General features: G+C 38.6%; 1 protein-coding gene across 1 annotated transcript in view; it reads right to left on the minus strand.

Moving 5' to 3' along the window:
* Positions 1-19858: 19858 nt before the first annotated feature.
* The window catches only part of LOC132840832 (mediator of RNA polymerase II transcription subunit 13-like), a 95383-nt gene continuing 92131 nt past the window's right edge, over positions 19859-23110 (minus strand). Inside the window, exon 31 of the mRNA XM_060862842.1 lies at positions 19859-22296. Coding sequence (XP_060718825.1) covers positions 22164-22296 — 133 coding nt within the window. The 3' untranslated portion in view covers positions 19859-22163. The remainder of the gene's footprint in view (positions 22297-23110) is intronic.

Genomic DNA, 23110 nt, shown 5'->3' on the forward strand with positions numbered 1-23110 from the left:
CATTACAGCTTCAAAGATTAATTTATAAGAGCTGAAAATGGTAAGAAGTTGTGGGTCAGGGTTGGTTTAATGGACAGGATGTTGGACAGGAAACAGGTCTTTAATGCTTTTCATTACAGGAGACGAGAATAAATCTTATAGTCTAGTCATCATCATCAATGATCTTCCTCAAAAAATGCTCACAGCTCCAGGGCACCAAGTTGAATCCGGAAATCAGGTTATTGAGTCTGCGCCAAGTTTTCTCATGTTCTTCTCATGGCCATGTGGATTTCTCCAGGTTCTCCAATTTCCTCCAGAACCATGGCATATATACGTTAAATCACATGGTGTGCATGAGTGTGAAAGTGTGTGTGCATGTATGTATCGGTGTATAAAATACGCATATAGTGTTGTATATGTGTTCACGTTTAATTTCCATGTAAATGTGTTTGTAGTCGTAGTGTTTTCTTGATCCCTCGCATGAGAAGTACCCTGGAGAAGAATGTCAACATGGTAAAAAAATATTGGGATTAAAAAATTTGACTAAAATATTTGTCTCATAAACCAGGATAATATCTCATCTCGCCAACAGAGATCAACGTCACCAAAATCCGACTCCAGTTCTTTATTCCCTGTTCATGGCCCATCAGAGTGCACTGTTTTCATGAATGTCCTTTTGCACATTCTCTGTCATTTCCCTGAATACTCCTATGGGTTGTGTTTAAATGAGCCTCTGTGGATGGACATGGAGTCAGATTAGTAAAAAAAAAATGAATAAATAAATGCAACTAAATTGGCAATATACTGGTGTTAGTAAAGAATCTCTCTCAACCTGAAATGCTTGTAGCTTCAAATACCTTTCATTGACCCTTAAAAAAAGCAGAAACACTTCAGTTTAAAAGAGCAGACTGAATTCCAAGCATGGGAAACCTGGCTTGGATTTAACAAATGGAAAAAGCCCATGGCAGCCAAAACTGGTGTATGAATGTTAGTATGGCAGGCGGAAATCTAATTGCATGCATGCTTTGTGAAAACACAATGGCGCTCTATAACATATTAGGAGGCAGCAAGCGGACGTCCATTTAGGCTTCGCGAGCATGTGGCTTGTGAATTGCTCTTCGTTTCCTTCATTATATCTGGATTCTAATGGAAGCTGTGTTGCACGGCTGACGTGCTGGGTTGGGTTTTTTCTGGCTTGTTTGTGTGCAGGGCAAGCCATTTTTCATTATCAAAAGTGAGCTGGGCAACACTAAGTGGCAGTTTTATTGTCCAAGAAACCACATTATCGTGAAATCTGGTGGGGAACATGTGCCTCACACGACACGCTAGCGGTGAACAGATATCAAGCTGCGTCAATTTAGTGAAAAACGATTAATGGTTTAATTAAAGTCAATAAGGCACAGATAATCTAGATTATCTAGATTGAGTCGAGTGGACAGTATGTACATTGTCTGTGCATTAATATATTAATATAGACTTCATATGTTTTGTGTTTTGTGTGCATCCGTTCCTGCTTTACTCAATGGCTCAGGTATAAGCGGCGCAGCGTCGATGCATTTATTCTACGACAGAGCTGCTTTCACTGACCCATTGTCCACTAATTGATTCCAATCATCTACTCCAGGCATTCGTCACAGGTCTTTGTGGACTAGTCTTACCGAGCCTTTCCGTGCGCCGCAGCTTCCATTATCCAGCTGGAATAAAAGCTGTCAGCAGCAGACACACTTCTGCCTTTAGTTGTGTGTTTGTTATAAATTTCCCTGTAACTTTGATCTCTGAAAAAGCTCATGAGAGAGAGAGACAGAAGGAAAGAGAGTGAAAGTGGGAGGAAGATTGATTTCACACAGGGTGAGGGATGATATAGATTATGGCACATAAAAGGTTATTTCAGGTTGTGAACAGAAGAGGGTATTGAAGCATTCACGATCAAGAAGGTGCTGTGTGGGTTGCGGGCGTCGTCTCTCGGAAGAAGAGCTTCACAGGATGATGGAAAGAAAGCCGTGAGTGGCAGATCTATGATTACTCTCACTCACTCCTCTCACTATCTCACTGCGCTGACCCTGTGAAGCTCGACTACAATACGACCACACTTTGCTCACCCTCAGCATGCATTCACTACGTTCTACACTACTGAATAAAAAGGCTAGGGAAAAAAAAAAAAGGAATACACAGTAAACTTGAGCGACTAGAATATGAACTGTGCTGAATAGTCTACGCTGCCACATTGTTATCCCAGTGAACATCATTTGAGCCACATTGCTCAAGTGTACCTAAGAGTTTCTGTGCCGCTCGCACTGTCTTATTTTAATTTCCTTTTACGGGATTCTACTACAGGTTTATGGACTGGATGGAAGCTATTTTAGGTTAAAAAAAAAAATCATTGATGACACTTTAATAAGGCATTCATATTTGGCACAATGGTGAAGGTTGAAGGTTCCAGTTTGTTAATATGCAGAGTGGATGTTTACAGACAGTGTGTACTTTTCATTAAAAAAAAAAAATCAAAATTGTGATAAACAAGCCCTGCTTTTTTTGCACAAAGGTTCAGACCGTAGTTTCATTACTAAACATATCCGATTATCAAGTAAAGCCAGACTGTAAAGGCAAAACCGTGACAAAGACTTGCAGCAGAAGACAATAGTGTGATAGAGAAAGGTAAGTCAAAGCAATATTTCAAATTAGGAAAGATAGAGATGCATTCTGTGTTGGTTTGAATGGATCAAGGACTGCTGGCAGCATGCAGTGAGACAAATAATCTCTTCTGAATAATCACATGATTCACAATGCACCAAAACTTAACATTTTCCATTTCAAAGGTTTTTTTTTTCTAATGTGAACATTGAACATGATGTAGGTCAAGATTTCTTCCTGCCACACAATTTATTTTTTTCATGTTAACTTTTCACATCTAGGTTGTATGTTTAAGTTTATTAGATGTTGCATATTATTCATATCTATCTATCTATCTATCTATCTATCTATCTATCTATCTATCTATCTATCTATCTATCTATCTATCTATGCCTTTTCATCTTTTTTGAGCTTTCAATATATGTTCAACAATTGATAAATTTTATAATGAAATCCACCATCAACAATATAGAAGTTACTGACTGAATAAATAAACTAAATGAATGAATAAAGAAATGAGAGTTATCTTGTCAGGGAACATGACAGAACATTAAAATATAATGGAAATGAAATGCATGGCATCCTTACTCTGCTCTTTCCATCCTGGTCCTTCATAGCTGCCTTTTGGATGTGTTCAGGTAAGATCACACACACACACACACACACACACACACACACACACACACACATACAGACAATCACATCCGTCACTCTGACAAAGACAACATTCTAGTTTGCTTCATTACTTTTTACTTTGCATAGCAAAACCCCCCAGATTTGTGTGTAAATGTTAATTACACAGTGTTTGTCAGTTCAACCCTGTATGTCCAACATTCCGCATGGTAAAACACAGCAAATATCTAAATCTGGTCCATTACAAAGCTTAAGAGGAAAGACAAAATATTTAAACTTGTCTGTTCTGTACTAATCTAGTCTCAATCCTTAATTAGTTCTTTAACAACAATACAAGACAATATTTCAATCCGGTTCTTTAGTTCATAAGGCTCGAAGATGGACTCTGCGTCAATATTTGTGGGCCCTAAAGATTTATTACAGAATTACACTTTAGAACTGCTGTCGACATTTCAGATCAACTTTGTGTTGATATTTAGATCACCGCTGTATATACGACTTCAAAAAGCCTTGAAGCTGAAGCCTCTTTATGGTTTTAACACTCCTGTAAAATAAAATACAATTTCTTGAATTTAAGAAATATTCAATAATCATCAATAATATTATATTTGGATATTATCAGGATCAAAGCACCACATTTTTTTTTTTTTTTTTTTTTTTTAGCAGAATTTATTATGAAGCTTAATTAAGTGCATTACCTCAAATGTTTCTCTCCTATAAGCCTGTCAGGTTTTTTTAATAATCTTCCAAATCATTCATAAATAGCTCTTGTGTAGTTGTGAACAATTTTCATTTTCTCCTAAAAAACTAACCACAAGTAACTTTTCAGCATGGATTAACTATAAACTACAATTAATCGAATTATCCTTAAAATTTCCCTCAAGATCTGATCAGAAATTTGGTCAAATCAAAATGGTGTCTAATTTAATATGGCGCTTTGGAAACTTGCATGGGAAGATACATTGAACTCTGCATGACCCTAGAACTCATAGAAAAACGACGGTTTGTTACTTATGTGCAGTTGTACGCATTTCTTTGTTGTAATGCCACCTAGTGGTCAAACCTTGCCACATGGTGTTTCGAGTAAAACAGAAGCAACAGCGTTTAAATAAGACAAAGAAATATTTCAGAGACGTGTTACTTCCTGGTTCTCTTTGTTTCGTGTGGTAGCCTAGTGGTGAAGGTGTTTGGGCTACCAATGGGAAGGTTGTGGGTTCAATCCCAGGTCCACCAAACTGCCACTGTTGGGCCTCTGAGCAAGGCCTTTGACGCTCTGTTATATAAAAAAAAATGAGATAATGTAAGGCGCTGTGGATAAGGGTGTCTGCCAAATGCTGGAAATGTAAATGTACTTCCTTGCTCTTATTACTTTTACCCACGACTGGCGTCGAAGGCCTTACTGCTGAGCCGTCTGCCCTGCACATTTTAGTGCTCACACACTACGAGTCAGAAAGGACTGTTAATTAGCTGATTAATTGGAGCAGGTGGGCTACAGACAGAACACTGATATGTTTGCGTAGGACAGATTGTCCAAAAGATTGTCCAGTTGTCCAAAACGTGCGTTGGGAACCTGTGTATTAGAAGTTTCGAGGAAAAACATGATCTTAGAGATCTATTTAAGATTTGTTACAGTATGTAGCAGCAGAGAAGTGTTTAAATAAGTATTTACTTATTAAATGTACACTGCATTCATGGTGTCTTTGTACTTTGTGATTTGAAAGTTGTAAAATAGATATATTTCCAATTTAGCACATTCAGTGTGCAAAGTGGATTAAAAACATGTATGCACATAAAAAAAAAAAAAGTTTCCTTACCTGTAGGTTTATAGTTACAGTGCTTAATGACCACTGCTATTATTTTGGATTTAATCTGCAGCACATTAACATTAGACAATAGCAAAATACAGTGCTAGCAACAAGCTGGCTGGCTAACATGACGTACATAAGTGATAATTCTATTGTTGATGATTACCTTATCGAAAAAGTGATCCGTGTGACTTTGTTATCGGGTTAACCAAGATAATGTTTATGTATCTTAACTAAAGAAATACCTTTAGAGAAGTGACACTTTACAATGTGCACACGCATGTTGCTTTGGGTTTAGTCTGTAAATGGAGAAGGAACTTGTAGTTCAACAGATATTTCATGCTGCTACGGTGTTTTCTGTGACTTATTGGATGAGTTACAAATTGCAACCTTGAATGCAGCATTATTGTTCTCCATTGACACAGACAACAAACAAATGAGTAAATGACTTTATATGTACATGCTTTCAAATTTTATTATCATCTGGAAGAAATTAGGTGTCCATTGTGTTACATTTGTTTACTTATTTGTTTGTTTACAATTGTAAATAGTTAAACAGCTAAGATTTAAAAAAAAAAAGTAAGTTTCAAATACATTAAAATTGGCATGGGACAAAAAATAGATATTAAGTATAATGTACTCAGATGTGTTTAAGCTACAGACTTAAACATTGGTAGGAATATTTATATTGTGTTTCTCTAATAGTACACCAAATTTTACATTTTTAAACTGATCAGAACATTGCTAAAATTCCAGTTCCAAACTCACACAATAATATAACATGTACTTTTTGTAACAGTCCATGTTGAAGGACACGTCTCAAACTTCTGACTCTTTTAAAAGTTCATCTGTTCCATCTGTTTAAATGACCAAAGATTTGTTTTTTTTATCACAGCATGATGAAATGAAGTTTGTCAGGATGGGTGGAAGAGCCAAGAACCATGAGCATTTGGCAAATATAATTTTTGCATGTTATGTAAATTTGCCAGACAGAAGTATAACAGTCTTTAGGACTTTTTTTTTGGTTTGAATAACCCAAGTGAATCTGGGGGGAAAATTTGACTACATAACATGTTTTATAAGATCTGGCTTCGGAGGCAAAATGCTGCACTACAATGCCACCATCAGACCAATCAGGGAGACAACACAATTCTGAGCAGTAGGAAAATACACCTTTATGGCAAAATTTTTATTCCAACACTGTAGTCATTTAAAGGGAAAGAGAAACAGAAAGTGAAAAATTAATAATTTCATTGTTTACAAATGAAGCTTTTATAGAATATTAAGGTGCTTGGACCCTTCGTCCTTGTTTTTGCATGCAAATCAGACTGATATAGATATTTACCAATATACAGTGACTATAAACTTTTTTAAACAAGTTTTAAAACATCTAAAATTGACTGAATCTGCTTTATGTGTAAAGTACTGACTAAACATCAGATCAAACAGAAATATAATTCATCCAATTTTTCAAATTTAAAGAAGGACTAAACAGACAAAATGGTTTTCTACTGGTTGTTGTAATACGTCCTTATATGTAAATCACCTCATTTATGCAAATCTGCTGTTGTGTTAAAGATGCATTAAACACCATCGTCCTACTAAAGTAACATTTGTTCATGTGTACATACAAAACCTGCAGTAAATATTGAAAATATCCAAGACTTTAGTGTAAAATAGGCTACATGTTACAGCATGGATGTGATTTATACAAATATGCTACTTTGATGTGGGGAATCAAAGCTCAATCTCTTTTCAACCAAAAAAAAAAAAAAATTACAAACCTGTAATCGGTTTCAGAAAATTGTTTCACTAAAATTTCCGCTGCCACACCGACCACTAAAGCAAATGCTATTCGTCTAGAATCTGACCCCGGCTATTATCTGTCACCCAGAGCTGCTTCATGTGTCATTATCTGGGATGAGGAGGACATTTTAAACAAAAAAATAAGAGAGATTTGGGAAGATGATTTCATTCTTAAACACATCATAATGCTGTGCTTGTCAAGCTGGTTAAAAACATGTCATTTCCAATTATCTAAGAGACACCTACGATTTCTCCCTCTCTCTCTCTCTCTCTCTCTCTCTCTCTCTCTTTCTCTCGCTCTCTCATGTGTCTTTTATATGTCACTCTTATTGTACTGCACCAAGAATTTATTTTAAAAAAGGAAAAAACTACGAAAATGATGTAAAAATCAAATTTGATGTAAAAAATGTTTAAAAACAAAATGACACTGAAGGTCATTTTTTTAATAACACACACACACAAACACTTACACAAACACACATTTCTCAGAACAAATTCAGAATTTGTTGAGGTATAAGTTTAGATTAATTGACAAAAAATAACTCTACTGGAACATTTTTATAACACAAACAGACATATACACTTGTGCACACAAACACACACAAATACCAAGTCTTAAATTGTTAAAACTTTGTTATAAATTAACATCAGTTGACAAATAATGACTGAAAACAAGTTAAAAACCTTTGGACAAACATTATAAAACAAAATGTTTTAGAACACACACACACACACACACACACACACACACACACACACACACACACACACACATGCGTCATATTTATATCTTTGTGAGGACTGTCCACATTAATTCAGCTAATTACTGCTAAGCTATCACTAAACCTGAGTAACCTTTTTTACATAACAAAATCTACTTTTAAAAAATTATTAATTATTAATTAAAATGTTATTTTAAATGAAAAAAAGCAGAAACCAGTTTTTAACATTGACCAGCCAAATATTCCAAAATATTATTTATAAAATTTACAACAGTCACAAACCACTAAGACATAAAAACATACCCAGACACTATTTTTGGAATTTGAGGAACAAATTCAAATCATGTTTTAAATTTGAAGTCAAAATTCTTGAATCCATCAACTCGATTTTACCTGCGACCCCATGAATTTGTATGGACTAACATCTCTTCTGCCGACTCGGACCTCAGAGCGCCTCTTGTGTCCCTCGAGTGAGCCGTATGAGCTCGTATATTTCCACTGTAATAAGCACACTAAGGAGCAGACACTTCCATATGCAACTGTTTAAGGGTGAGGAGTTCTCCATTTTCTTTTTTTTTTTCCATCCAGGCTACTTACTGACACCGGGAAACATCTGTTGGTTAAAAATGGTGACTGATGACTGAAATTATAGGCACGTTGAAGGGGTTTGGAGTGCTTTGAAGACCACAATAATATGTGAGTAAAACATTCAGCGTCTGCACTCCAGCTCGTCAGAAAGGTCGAGGAGCTAGGTTATGTTCGAGGACTCTACCTTTCTTTCTTTCTTTCTTTCTTTCTTTCTTTCTTTCTTTCTTTCTTTCTTTCTTTCACATGTTCAACAAGTGTACGGTTCACCAATGTCAGTCTGTGAGCACAAGTTATCATATTACTTCAGGAATTATTTGTTTTTCATTTAACTAGTATGGGAGCTCTGTGATATTCTTATAGGTAAACAACTTCATTGTAACCTTTATGTCATTTTAATTCTTGTTTTTCATTTTTTTGTTTCACTGAAATTTTTTTGAAAATTTGGCTTGCTTATTTCTATTTTTATTTCTATTTTCCATTTTGATATGTTTTGTTGTTTAACATTTTTTGTATTGTTTATACTCGGGACTGAGAGGTCAAACCAATATGGTTTCAAGGTCAAGAAAATCTATATGATTTGAAAATCTATATTAGATGATAGCTAATACAACATCTCATAGATAAAGCGTGCAAGGATATTTGTGGCTGGTAAAAAAAAATATATACATTTGTCATTTGAACAAAAAGTCAATGTATATATTCAATACATTTAAGTTTACGAGGGTATAAAAGCATATTTATTCTTTGAAAAACTGTCTAAATATACTATTTATTTGATTAGGCATCAGATTGTGAAGGAAAGATTTTGTACTAACGCAATGCATCCACCTATAGGAGCTTTATATTTAAATCCATGTTTCACACTTTTAACCATGTTACAAAGCAGCTTTAGTGTGTAGAAAGGATTTGTAGAATGAGCAGATGAATAAGAAGCCTCTGATGATCACAGGACAGTCTTTAGGATTCCAGCAGCACTTCTTCGCTACAGCTCTAAAACGTCCTGGTGAGGGATGATGCAAGGGCTGAGACTTGGATTCATTGTTTTGGGGAAATCAGAACCAATCAGGTCAAGTTAATGAGTTAAAGGATTGTTGGGAATTTCAATTATAATTAATATTACTGTTAGCTAATCAGGGTTAGAGATGAATCATAGTACTTTGTTCAGTTATATTATTAACATATCAAACAAATAAACACTGCTTATGTCTCTTCTGAACAAATCACTCATTTTAATGTGTCAATGTAAATAACCTCTTCACTTCTTTTTTAATAACATTACTGCTAAAATCTCTACTAGTTTTTCTTCACTAAAACAGATTCCAGAAATACAGTAGCTACTGATACCAAAACAGGGCTGTGTGTGTGTGTGTGCGTATGTGTGTGTTTTGTGTGTGTGTGTGTGCGTGTGTGCGTGTGTTTTGTGTGTGCGTGTGTGCGTCCGTGTGTGTTTTGTGTGTGTGTGTGCGTGTGCATGTGTGCGTGTGAGTGTGTGTGCGTGTGCGTGTGTGTGCGTGTGTGCGTGTGTGTGTGCGTGTGTGCATGTGAGTGTGTGCGTGTGTGTGTGCGTGTGTGCGTGTGTGTTTTGTGTGTGTGTGTGATTATTAATTCTTTTCTTGTAACCATATTATTTTATCACTCTCAAATTTAAAAAAACTTCAAATTCAAATTTATTTTTATCAATTTACAGTTACATTTAATGTTGCAATGCAATGTTAAAATATTGTTGTTTTCAGCCATTATTGTTATCATTAATAATAATAATAATAATAATAATAATAATAATAATAATAATAATAACAATAATAATAATAATAACAATAATAATAATAATAATAATCCTTATGTATTATCAGATGTTGATTAGTAAGAAGAAGAAAGAGAGGAAGAAGAATGTTAGAAGTTAATAAATGAAGTTTTTATTTCATTAAAAGGCTATTTAAGTAAATGTGTAATTATAATATAAAAATATGTACTTTTAGCTATAATTTGTTATGAACTGGTTTTCATTTGCACATACATTATAAATGCTCTGTTCTAGCAGAGAAGATGACTGTGTGTGTGTGTGTGTTTCTGTGTGTGTGTATGTCTGTGTGTGTTTCTGTGTGTGTGTGTGTGTGTGTCTATGTCTGTGTGTTTCTGTGTGTGTGTATGTCTGTGTGTGTCTGTGTATTTGTGTATTTGTGTGTGTGTGTGTGTCTGTGTGTGTGTGCGTGTGTGTGTGTCTGTGTGTGTGTGTATCTCTGAGTGTGTGTGTGTGTGCGCAGTAGGCATGTATAATCAGGAGTGTGAAAAGGCTGAACTGCTGGGGGGAGAATGTAAAATGTTTGTGGGTGTGGCTGTGTGTCTGTGTGGCTGTATGTCTGTATGTCTGTATGTTTGTGTGGCTGTGTGTCTGTATGTCTGTATGTCTGTATGTCTGTATGTCTGTGTTGCTGTGTGTCTGTATGTCTGTATGTCTGTGTGGCTGTGTGTCTGTAGGTTTGTGTGGCTGTATGTCTGTATGTCTGTGTGGCTGTATGTCTGTGTGTCTGTATGTCTGTGTGGCTGTATGTCTGTATGTCTGTGTGGCTGTGTGTCTGTATGTCTGTGTGGCTGTGTGTCTGTATGTCTGTGTGGCTGTATGTCTGTGTGGCTGTATGTCTGTATGTCTGTGTGTCTGTATGTCTGTGTGGCTGTATGTCTGTATGTCTGTGTGGCTGTATGTCTGTGTGGCTGTGTGGCTGTATGTCTGTGTGGCTGTATGTCTGTATGTCTGTGTGGCTGTATGTCTGTGTGGCTGTATGTCTGTGTGGCTGTATGTCTGTATGTCTGTGTGGCTGTATGTCTGTGTGGCTGTATGTCTGTATGTCTGTATGTCTGTGTGTCTGTATGTCTGTGTGTCTGTATGTCTGTGTGGCTGTATGTCTGTGTGGCTGTATGTCTGTATGTCTGTGTGGCTGTGTGGCTGTATGTCTGTATGTCTGTGTGTCTGTATGTCTGTGTGGCTGTATGTCTGTATGTCTGTGTGGCTGTATGTCTGTGTGGCTGTGTGGCTGTATGTCTGTGTGGCTGTGTGGCTGTATGTCTGTATGTCTGTATGTCTGTGTGGCTGTATGTCTGTATGTCTGTGTGGCTGTATGTCTGTGTGGCTGTATGTCTGTATGTCTGTATGGCTGTATGTCTGTGTGGCTGTGTGGCTGTATGTCTGTGTGTCTGTATGTCTGTGTGGCTGTATGTCTGTATGTCTGTGTGGCTGTATGTCTGTGTGTCTGTATGTCTGTGTGGCTGTATGTCTGTATGTCTGTGTGGCTGTGTGTCTGTATGTCTGTGTGGCTGTATGTCTGTGTGGCTGTATGTCTGTATGTCTGTGTGGCTGTATGTCTGTGTGTCTGTATGTCTGTGTGGCTGTATGTCTGTGTGGCTGTATGTCTGTGTGTCTGTATGTCTGTGTGTCTGTATGTCTGTGTGTCTGTATGTCTGTGTGGCTGTATGTCTGTATGTCTGTGTGGCTGTATGTCTGTGTGGCTGTGTGGCTGTGTGTCTGTATGTCTGTGTGGCCGTATGTCTGTGTGGCTGTATGTCTGTATGTCTGTGTGGCTGTATGTCTGTATGTCTGTGTGGCTGTGTGGCTGTGTGGCTGTGTGGCTGTGTGGCTGTATGTCTGTGTGTCTGTATGTCTGTGTGGCTGTATGTCTGTGTGGCTGTATGTCTGTGTGGCTGTATGTCTGTGTGGCTGTATGTCTGTGTGGCTGTATGTCTGTGTGTCTGTATGTCTGTGTGGCTGTATGTCTGTGTGGCTGTATGTCTGTGTGTCTGTATGTCTGTGTGGCTGTATGTCTGTGTGGCTGTATGTCTGTGTGTCTGTATGTCTGTGTGGTTGTGTGTCTGTATGTCTGTGTGGCTGTGTGTCTGTATGTCTGTATGTCTGTGTGGCTGTGTGTCTGTGTGGCTGTATGTCTGTGTGGCTGTATGTCTGTGTGGCTGTATGTCTGTGTGGCTGTATGTCTGTGTGGTTGTGTGTCTGTATGTCTGTGTGGCTGTGTGTCTGTGTGTCTGTGTGGCTGTATGTCTGTGTGGCTGTATGTCTGTGTGGCTGTATGTCTGTGTGTCTGTGTGGCTGTGTGTCTGTGTGGCTGTATGTCTGTGTGTCTGTGTGGCTGTATGTCTGTGTGGCTGTATGTCTGTATGTTTGTATGTTCGTGTGTCTGTGTGGCTGTATGTCTGTGTGGCTGTGTGTCTGTATGTCTGTATGTATGTGGGTCTGTGTGGCTGTATGTCTGTATGTATGTGGGTCTGTGTGGCTGTATGTCTGTGTGGCTGTATGTCTGTATGTCTGTGTGGCTGTATGTCTGTGTGGCTGTATGTCTGTGTGTCTGTGTGGCTGTGTGTCTGTGTGGCTGTATGTCTGTGTGTCTGTGTGGCTGTATGTCTGTGTGGCTGTATGTCTGTATGTTTGTATGTCTGTATGGCTGTGTGTCTGTGTGGCTGTATGTCTGTGTGGCTGTGTGTCTGTGTGGCTGTGTGGCTGTGTGTCTGTGTGGCTGTATGTCTGTATGTCTGTGTGGCTGTATGTCTGTGTGGCTGTATGTCTGTATGTTTGTATGTCTGTATGGCTGTGTGTCTGTGTGGCTGTATGTCTGTGTGGCTGTGTGGCTGTATGTCTGTGTGGCTGTATGTCTGTGTGGCTGTATGTCTGTATGTCTGTGTGGCTGTATGTCTGTGTGGCTGTGTGTCTGTGTGGCTGTATGTCTGTGTGGCTGTGTGGCTGTGTGTCTGTGTCTGTATGTATGTGGGTCTGTGTGGCTGTATGTCTGTGTGGCTGTGTGGCTGTATGTATGTGTGGCTGTGTGTCTGTGTGGCTGTGTGGCTGTGTGTCTGTATGTCTGTATGTATGTGGGTCTGTGTGTCTGTGTGGCTGTATGTCTGTGTGGCTGTGTGTCTGTGTGGCTGTATGTCTGTGTGGCTGTGTGGCTGTATGTCTGTATGTATGTGGGTCTGTGTGGCTGTATGTCTGTGTGGCTGTATGTATGTGTGGCTGTGTGGCTGTATGTCTGTGTGTCTGTGTGGCTGTGTGTCTGTATGTCTGTCTGTATGTGGGTCTGTGTGGCTGTGTGGCTGTATGTCTGTGTGGCTGTGTGTCTGTATGTCTGTATGTATGTGGGTCTGTGTGGCTGTATGTCTGTGTGGCTGTGTGTCTGTGTGTCTGTGTGGCTGTGTGTCTGTATGTCTGTGTGTCTGTATGTCTGTGTGTCTGTGTGTCTGTGTGGCTGTGTGGAAAGCGAAAAACAGAATATGAAGTCAAGGTCGGAGAAAAGACACTATCAGTTACAGTAGAGTAAATCACCACAGCATGCTTTAGATTACTCACACTACACTACACTCAACAAAGTGCTGATGTTTACCCGCACGTTGTCCACAGTTGACTACCTTCTGTTTTGGACATGTTCGGTTGAAGGCTTGATATTTGGAGCAATGACTCACCCTTGTGGAGAGAAGCAGAAATAAGTAAACACATTTTTGCACATTCCACTCAGTTCATGTTTGTCTGAGTAGACTGAGTATCAAAAGAGCTTGATTTCTGAGGGTGAAGAAAAGAAGAAATTTAAAAGTGTACAATTATATAAACTTTATTATGTCTTGTTTGTCTAAGCTCAAGGTTGAATGTGTTTGAATGGAAACCAGAGAAAACCCACAAGTGAAGAACACACTTAAAGCACACTTTTTTATATCCACTTTCCATAAAACACTCTACAGGATTTTATCTGTTCATTCTCTGTGAGAATTTCCTATCAAAGTCTTGTTCAAAATAGAACTGATTTTTAAAGAGGTGTTAATTCAGAGCCATGATCCTGATCCAGGTGCAAAAACATGACCCAGTCACTCCTACTCGCCACACTTGACACCAAATTCAACACCCCGACTCATCCATGGAAACACCATCCCCTTTATAAACAACTGCCTACCCCATGACTTCTACCCCACAACCTGCTGTCTGACAAAAACCTCTTGCTTTATTTCACAAGGAAAAAACCTTGCACAACATGAGTCTCAAGTCTTCATTATAAAATGGCTGACTTTTAACTTTATGCTTTTTCCTGCAGTGTGTCCTTTAATATTTGATGATCTATTAATTAGTGTTACTGTGTTGTTTCCTACAAATATGCAAGGCATTTTCCTGCCTGGTTTAGTAGCTTGGAAGCATTGAAGAACCACTTAGAAAGTGTATTACAATGCAGATTGAATGTGTTGCTTGTTTTTGGTCAAATTGAGCATGCAGTCAGTTTGTGGCACTGGAAGAACCCTAAAAGGTGGAAACCCTAAAAGTTGGAACCCTAAATGGTGGAACCATAAAAGTTGGAACCCTAAATGGTGGAACCCTAAAAGTTGGAACCCTAAAAGGTGGAACCCTAAATGGTGGAACCCTAAAAGGTGGAAACCCTAAATGGTGGAACCCTAAATGGTGGAACCCTAAAAGGTGGAAACCCTAAATTGTGGAAACCCTAAAAGTTGGAACCCTAAATAGTGGAAACCCTAAAAGGTGGAAACCCTAAATAGTGGAACACTAAAAGGTGGAACCCTAAATGGTGGAACCCTAAATGGTGGAACCCTAAAAGGTGGAAACCCTAAAAGGTAGAGATCCTAAAAGGCTGGACCCTAGGACAGTGATTTCCTTTAAGAAAGCAGTTTCAGTACTCTCAGAAACAAAGCAACCAAATTACACATTTGCTTATTGCTGTGGTCGTAGGGGAGAGCAGGGTCATTTAATGAATTTATAACATTATAAAACTCTATGAAGTAAATTTGTCTGTTAATTGTTCATAATAAACATGTATATAATGTTAAAGTACATGGAAGAACTTTAATGGCAAGGTTTTTTTTTTTATCATTGCTTAGTTGCTATGCTAACCCAGTCAGTTGTTAGGTGGTTGCTAAGATACGATGGTTGCAACAGTTCTGCTAGGTTGTAGTTTTGCTAACCTTTTGGTTGCGAGGGCATTGCTAGGTGGTTGCTATTCTATACTAGTTGGTTGCTAGGGTTGCTAGACAGCTGTTATAGGGTACCATGTGGATGCTATTGTCTTTATAATACTATAATGTTCCCAGGTAGTTGTTAAACTGTAGCTAGTTGGGTGCTAAGGAAACTCAGCTGGTTGATTTAATACACCTCCATCCCGTCTGCTCAATTCTTTAAGCAAAAGAATAGAGATTTTTTTTTTTAGCCTAAATAGAGTTAACACTTTGACACAAGTGCTGCACTGTTTTTCACCAGGTTCCTTAAGAGTTTTTGTGGCACCCATCAGGAGTTGAGCCACAGCAAACAGATGAAAACCCCTGTAGTAACCTGGCCCTTTTTGTGAGAGTGGACCTGTTAACTTCATCCAGCACATGATTAAGCTCCTGACACTGGTGAAAGTTTGAGCTGCTCACTTTCTTTGGTGTTTGCATGCAAGTGTGTAATGCCTGTGAGCCTGTGTTTGCACTTATCACCTAATAAACCCACAACAGCTCAGTTGGAAATAAAGCTGACCTACCACACTGCTTGACCTCTATACAGCTACAGCCACACACACACACATGCACACACACACACACACACACACACACACACACACACACACACACACACACACACACACACCACCCACCATGCAGGACAGCCAGGGCAGCTACAACATAGACATGCTGCTTCAAGAGGACAAGGAACCTTTTTTCCAGAACCTAAAACATGTAGAGTTTCCATAACAGGAACCTTTTCAAGAACCTATAAAGTTTTCCAGCAACCCACAGAGGTTAGGCATGTTTCTAGCAAGGATCCCTTTCAGGAGCCCAAGAACATTTGGTGTGTTTTCATCACAAGAGCTTTTTCAGTAACCCAGGAACATTTGGTGTGTTTTATTTACAGGGACCTTTTCAGGAAGCTTGAAGTTTGACCAGAAAAGCTGGTTTCCACCACAGGAACCTTTCCACCTTTCCAGGAACCCAAAATTTTCTCAGGTACCCAGGGACATGTGTTTTCACCACCAACTGCTGGGTCCTTGAGCCAGGCCCATAGCCCTCAACTGCTCAGTTGTATAAATAATGTTCATGTAAGTCACTGTGGACAAGAGCGTGTGTTAAATGCAGCAAATGTAATGTACATTTTTTAATTCTAACGCTAAACTGCAAAAATGTATTTTTAATTAATAATGGTATCATAATTTCCATCATATACTGCTACATGATGTAGCCTTGATATGGACGAATTGGCATATTGCCCAACCTTTACATTTTTTTAAAATGAATTATCAAAAAGTGGATATTTAATGGCATGTACTGAATTGGATCACATTATGTTCACATTATCATAGAAAGTTTTCTTTATTATACAGCATGGGTCTTCATCATAATATTTCATTTAAATAATGTCTAATAAATGTCTATTAGATGTCCTAGAGTAAATAAAATGAAGCAGCATTTTAATAATAAATGGCATGCAATAATACTATGGTATAGATATAGACTTGGGTCAAACCCGGACTTTACATATAATCTAATATGCATTTAGAACGGCGTTTAAAAGCTTATATAGATTCATTGGCAACGTGCACTTTGAATTCCTTTGTCCAATTTAGAGGCCATTTGGTGGCTAAAGTGGGCCAGTGAGGCTTAATAGGCCATCTGTGGGTAATGTACAACACAATTAGCCCTCACTACCACTCCATGGACTGCCATTAGACCGGCGCCTGAACCCAGGAGTGACTCTTTAGAGTCCTCTCTTCAATGACCACTGCACCGGTGCGCTCGCAAGCCCTTCTTATTGTTATGTTCATTCTGTTGATTTCTTTCTCCTCAAGTGCTAGCACCAAGGCCCAGTGTTATTGAATTGCCAGGGTTGTACTTAAGTGGGCCCCTTTTCACTTGACCCTGATTTTCAAAATGGACCTTCTCTTGCTTGTTTTGGTCTTCAATGTGAGTCATCTGGTGAGCTTCCTGTGCAAAATCAGTCTTCTGTCCAGGTTAGCTGAAAAGGAATTCGGTTGTTGTTAATGGGACATGAGGTTGATATAGAATCTGCTGGGTTCAGAAGGTCCACTTCTACGTGGCACTCCAGACATGTTGTTTACTTAAAGCCCCGATAAGGAAGCCATTTTTTTTTACTCATTATTGATGTACTGTAGCTTCTTCAGATAGTACTGAATATTAAAAATCAGGTAAAGGATGTGAATTAGCATTTAACATCATCAATCAAAGTTAGTCAGCTTTGTCATGTTTGAAATAAGGTCTGTGGTTAACACAAGCTCAAGATATTTTCACTCTTTATGCTATGACATAAAATACATCAGTAGTACTTCACTGGTGACTTTTTTTTAAACATTTTTTAGTTTTATGACTTGAATAAGATAGCAACTAGCTAAACAGGACTACAGAGGTCATCAGGGACATCAAACGTCATCACGCCGAATGGGTTTCCTTGTGTTTATGCTAATTATGCGCTATTTCAAACTTTTAACTCTTTTCTTCAACTTTTTATTCATTCAGGTTCATCCATAAAAAGGTATTTAATCCAGATCTTATTAAAAATCCATTATCTTCTAACTCAACATAAATTTACATTGAAGACATTTAGCATCCAGAGCAACATCATCTCATTTTATACTATACTTATACTATACTTTTTATACTTGCTGATCCAGGGATATGAACTTAGAACCATCTGAGACACGTTCAACACCTTAACCACTGGGCTACCAGTTTAATGACCATCTTTCCAAATGCAGCTAGAAAATATCTAGCCATACCTAGATATGTTTGGTGACATATTTCTCTTGGCATAGAGAACTTTAACTGGAAATATTTCGCCTGCTCTTAACTCACTTGAGTCAGCTCAATGAGTTCCACAGTAAAACATGATTAGGTTATTTGAACTTGTTTCTTCTCTTTAACTCTATTTGTCATGACAAGGTTTGATATATGAACTCAAAGTTTTGAGAGCTGGAGCATGTGGTAGCTCAGTATTTACAGTAAGATGTTAGGCTGCAGATCATAATGTAGCGAGCTTGAATCCCAGGTCCACCAAGCTACCACCACTGGGCCCCCGAGCAAGGCCCTCGATCCGTAAGGGCGTCTGCCGAATGCCATAAATGAAAGATGAAACCTAAAGTAATCTGTTTTCTTGAAACAAAGCTTATCTTCAACTTTACACACTTTTTTTTAACACAGTATGTGAACCTTCCTTTCTAAGTTTAACCATCTTGAAATGGTTTAAAATGTGAATTTAAAACAAAGCCAATTTAGGTGTAAAATTGAAGCCAAGCTTGACTCGTACTATATTGAAATAACTAAGGAGTTTAGCGGACTAGCACTTTTCCAGATCAAGCTGGCAAACTGATTGTTTGTGATTGTTCTTATCTTGTAAATGTATACGCAACTGACTAGAGATACTCAGTTTACCGTGATGTTTAAAATTCCTCTTGTTGAACGCCTCAGGGACGTTATCAAAGGGAACGAGGCAGAATTTGAGATTTATGCTCCCCCCTTCCTTTGTAGCATTTCTTAGTACATACAGTACCACAAGGTCAGGTGCGAATGAACTGGACACATTCATGCCACTTCATGCGCCGCTGTAAGGTGCAGTCTGACGGTTCAAGTCGTTTGCTGTTGTAGTGAATAGATCATGTTGCATTGGGTGTTTAGAGGGTGTTCATGTGTTCTGAACTGTGTTGATTTTTTTCTATTTATGAAAACAAATTAGTTCTAGGTTGTGCTGCTCTACATCCAGGGTTGAGAAACTAACATCCAGATTTTGTTTCCATGTTAGCTAGCTAGTTTTGCTCAGGAATTATTTCCAGCTGAAGGAATTTCTAGCTAAGCTTGTTGTAGTAGATGTTCAGATGTTCCACAAGTTTATGTTCATTTTAAAAATAATGAAGGATTATGTTTAGAGGTGGGGGCACGGTGGCTTAGTGGTTAGCACGTTCGCCTCACAACTTCAGGGTTGGGGGTTCGATTCCCGCCTCCGCCTTGTGTGTGTGGAGTTTGCATGTTCTCCCCGTGCCTCTGGGGTTTCCTCCGGGTACTCCGGTTTCCTCCCCCGGTCCAAAGACATGCATGGTAGGTTGATTGGCATCTCTGGAAAATTGTCCGTAGTGTGTGATTGCGTGAGTGAATGAGAGTGTGTGTGTGTGCCCTGCGATGGGTTGGCACTCTGTCCAGGGTGTATCCTGCCTTGATGCCCGATGACGCCTGAGATAGGCACAGGCTCCCGTGACCCGAGGTAGTTTGGATAAGCGGTAGAAGATGAGATGAGATGTTTAGAGGTTCGCTGGTAGTTTGTAAATGAGAAAGCATTTTAAACACTGGGATTTTTTCAAATCACGTTGAAATCACAAAAAAAAAAAAAAAAAAAACACATTTTATGTTTGTTTAATTAAAACCTCAAGGTCTTATTTACAAATCGTAAACATTTTTGTTCTAGCAGAGCATCGAACTGTGTGAATAAGTTAGTGTAAGTCTATACGAAAATATGAAGGTGTAGGCACACACTGTTAAATACAGCACAGGAAGCTGCCATTTTTCATACCGTTCCATCCTTTGTTAGCAGGATTTAACCAAGTCTCACATCAGGTGATCAGTTAAGGCAAACAACCCAACATGCAAACAAACATACAAAAAAAACAAGATCAACGTTTATCCTTTTAACAGCAACAGCAACACCGACCAAAAAAACACGAGCCGTTCAGATTTGAATAATTTACTTTAAAAAAAGTGTAAAAGATACAGATCCTTTTTTTTTCCCAGAGACAGATCTGCTCAATATTCAAAATGATGGTAGGTGTAACAAACCTGCCCCAAAAGTATTTGTCCTTAGTATACATAAGTCTTGGCAATGCACCCTTGGCTGTATTTGAATGAGGTGGCTATACTGTATATTTATATATAAAAAAAAAAAAAAAAAAAAAAAAAAAATTAAGAAAAAAACTTCATAGGAGTCATGTAGAATAAAATAAAATAAATTCAATAATGCCATGAAATGTACAGCTTCAAAAATATGGGAGGAAAAAAAAAAAAAGAACACTGCAGAAAAGTGTATATACAAACATGCAAGGAAGTATACAAATTACAGGGCAACATTTGTGACCATGAATAAGAAACAGGCCTTTTCCGACGGTTAAATTTGACATCTTTAAAGACTGCCTTACAAATAATGCATATTAGTTCAAATGTACAATAAGTTTCATGTTCATATACACTGAATTCAATCTATTGCCTAGTTCAAGTTCATTTTGCAGTGATAGAAAACACTTCATAAATATATCATTTCTGCATCGTTTAGCTATTAACTTAACGCATTAAATTAAAAGGCAAAATAAGACGAATGTAAATAAAAAATAGGCAACTTAATGCATTCATTTCATAAACGCTTTTATACTGTTTTGTCTCATGAAAGACTTTTTTTTTTTAATGTAAATCCCTACACAATATTACCCCTTTGTGGTAGCTAGAAAGAGATTTGGTATAAATGTAATGTATACAATGGGATATATAATATATAAATATGGCATTTTAACATTTTGTTGTACAATCGTCTTTAAAATTACCATCTCAATGCTCTCCATTTAAATTTGGAAAAAAAAAAAAAAAAAAAAAGGAAATTACTCAATTTTATTATTTTTTTTTTTTTGCTTGCATTAATAAAAATAATTCTCTGCAAAGTCTACACTATAAACAAGAGTTTTGATTTCATTGTCAAATATTAGCTGGCGAGTTTATCTACAACATGGCCGCGAGGGAGAAAGTGCCGTTATTAAACAGAGTTTGTTGCGTTCAGCTTTTAAGTACAAATTGAGAGAGATATAATCAGAAGAGCTTTGTACAATAGAATACAACGATGTTTAATTAAAAAAAAAAAAAAAAAAGAAGTAGATGGTTTAGCTGGGCTTCTCTTGCTGGACCATTAGCCTCTGGGCTGATGACACCGTGGGCAGTTTGGAGTGCGATGGAGAGTTTCTTGCATATTGGTTTAGGCCGTAGAGGAAATGAGCATGAGATGTTCTGTGAATCTTCGGGGTCTGTGGGAAAACGAGTGCTGCTGGGGACAGAAACCTTAGGCTACGCTCACATCTGCATAAATCTGATTTATTTTTATTTATTTATTTTTGCCTCAGTGGGACAGGATTTTTTTTTTTTTCCAGATCAAACCTGAGACTCTTTCATATGTGGTCCTAGTTGATCTGCTAAATAATATTCAACATGGTTGAGACCGATCGAATATAGATTCTGCAATTTAATCCTGATATTTAGGGCACAAATTGAAGAACAATACGGAGGAACTTAATGAAAACTGAGTAGTGTTCAAAAACATTTGCTAGATGATGTAAGCCATCTAGCGAGACAGATCCGATCTTCTAAAGTGAACGCAGCCTTAGCGTTCGAATCAAGTCTACCGGTTGATCCGGTTGTTTCTGTAGATCACATCTGTGTAGATACGTGGGCATGTGAATGCCTTGAGATGAGATGTTGTTAGCTTCCATCCTAGTGTTAATACTCTATAATTAATCCAGCTAGCCCACATTGCTTGGGTCTGACGTGAAGGGAAAAAAGGGCAGGAACAAAACAAAAAAGAACAAAAACACTTTAAAGTATGGCTGCCATTTGAAGCTGAATTTTCTATCCAAAAAGTGCAAGATTCAAAACCCTTTCCTCCAGGTCCCCACCGTATGACCCCATCAGAGTTAAAGGGTAGTGATTGTACTATGCTTACTTCTGAGATGGTTGCATGCTTCCAAAAAAAAAAAAAAAAAAAAAAAAGAAAAGCAGAAAAGAGATGACTGGCCTCTATGGATAGCACAAGCTGCCTTTGTTGGTTCCAAGTTCAAAGCCCAGTAATCCAGAACTCCGGTCCATAAAGAAAGGCAGTGCTAGAGCAAAAGAGTTACCCTTTCGACCTCAACTCATAACCGAACGGTGGCTACATTTCAGAACGCTGGTCCCAAGCACCCGTTTCAGAGGCATGCAGCAGTGCTGGCCTCACTCACTAGTCCTATAAGATGTTGAGGATGGCGTTGTACATCTGTGTGAGGATGACTAAGTGCACAGGGAGGCAGGAGCGGCGGTCTTGTGTGGCCGGGCTGCAGGTTAACCAGGAGAGGGCGTTGTACTGCTCCAGCACAAACCTGCAATACATACATTCATAATGATGTATTCAGAGAAATTGGGTTCAGGTAAGTACAGTATGGCATTTTAATAGAAGATACAGAAGCCTTTATTTTATCATATATACATTACAGCACAGTGAAATTCTTTCTTCATATAGCCCAACTTTTGCTTCAGCCATGATACAGCACCACTGGAGCAGTCAGGGTTAAGGGCCTTGGTCAAGGGCCCAACAGGGGCAGCTTGGCAGTGCTGGTGCTTGAACCCTGATCCTCTGATCAACAACCCAGAGCTTTAAGCACTTCAGAAACCACTGATATTTAAACAGTTTTTTTTTCAGGTGATTTGTAGATTTTTACATTTTTCAGCTTAATGCTTGTGTTTAGATGCGCTGGTCAACACACCACACTCAAGATCAATCCTGAAGGTGTGAACTAGAGGTCTTCACGGGTCACCTTAGATCCGAAAACCCGAGGTCCGACCCGAGACCCAAGCGGGTTCGGGTCTAAAAGTTTCACGTGTGCCTCGGACACGGGTCGGGTCTAATAATAGCGGCATCGGGTCTCGGGTAATTTAAAATGAATGTGTTTTTACCGAATGGACCCGAGAAGACCCGAGCTACTGTATCTCGCGTGTGTGCATCGACTCGAGTCCTTTTCCAACCTCTCCTCTGTTTGCTTGCGACATGTGGCTGGCGGTAAGCTAATTTTCGTTGAAACAGACCTGTCAATCAATTCTGAATCCACGCTGTAGCAGTTACTTTAGTGTAGAGTTATGCAACATTCGGGTCCAGTCGGGTTTAAAAAAAAATTGCCAACGGGTCGGGTCGGACTC

This window comes from Tachysurus vachellii, chromosome 26, assembly GCF_030014155.1.
Source record: "Tachysurus vachellii isolate PV-2020 chromosome 26, HZAU_Pvac_v1, whole genome shotgun sequence".
NCBI classification, from domain to species: Eukaryota; Metazoa; Chordata; class Actinopteri; order Siluriformes; family Bagridae; genus Tachysurus; species Tachysurus vachellii.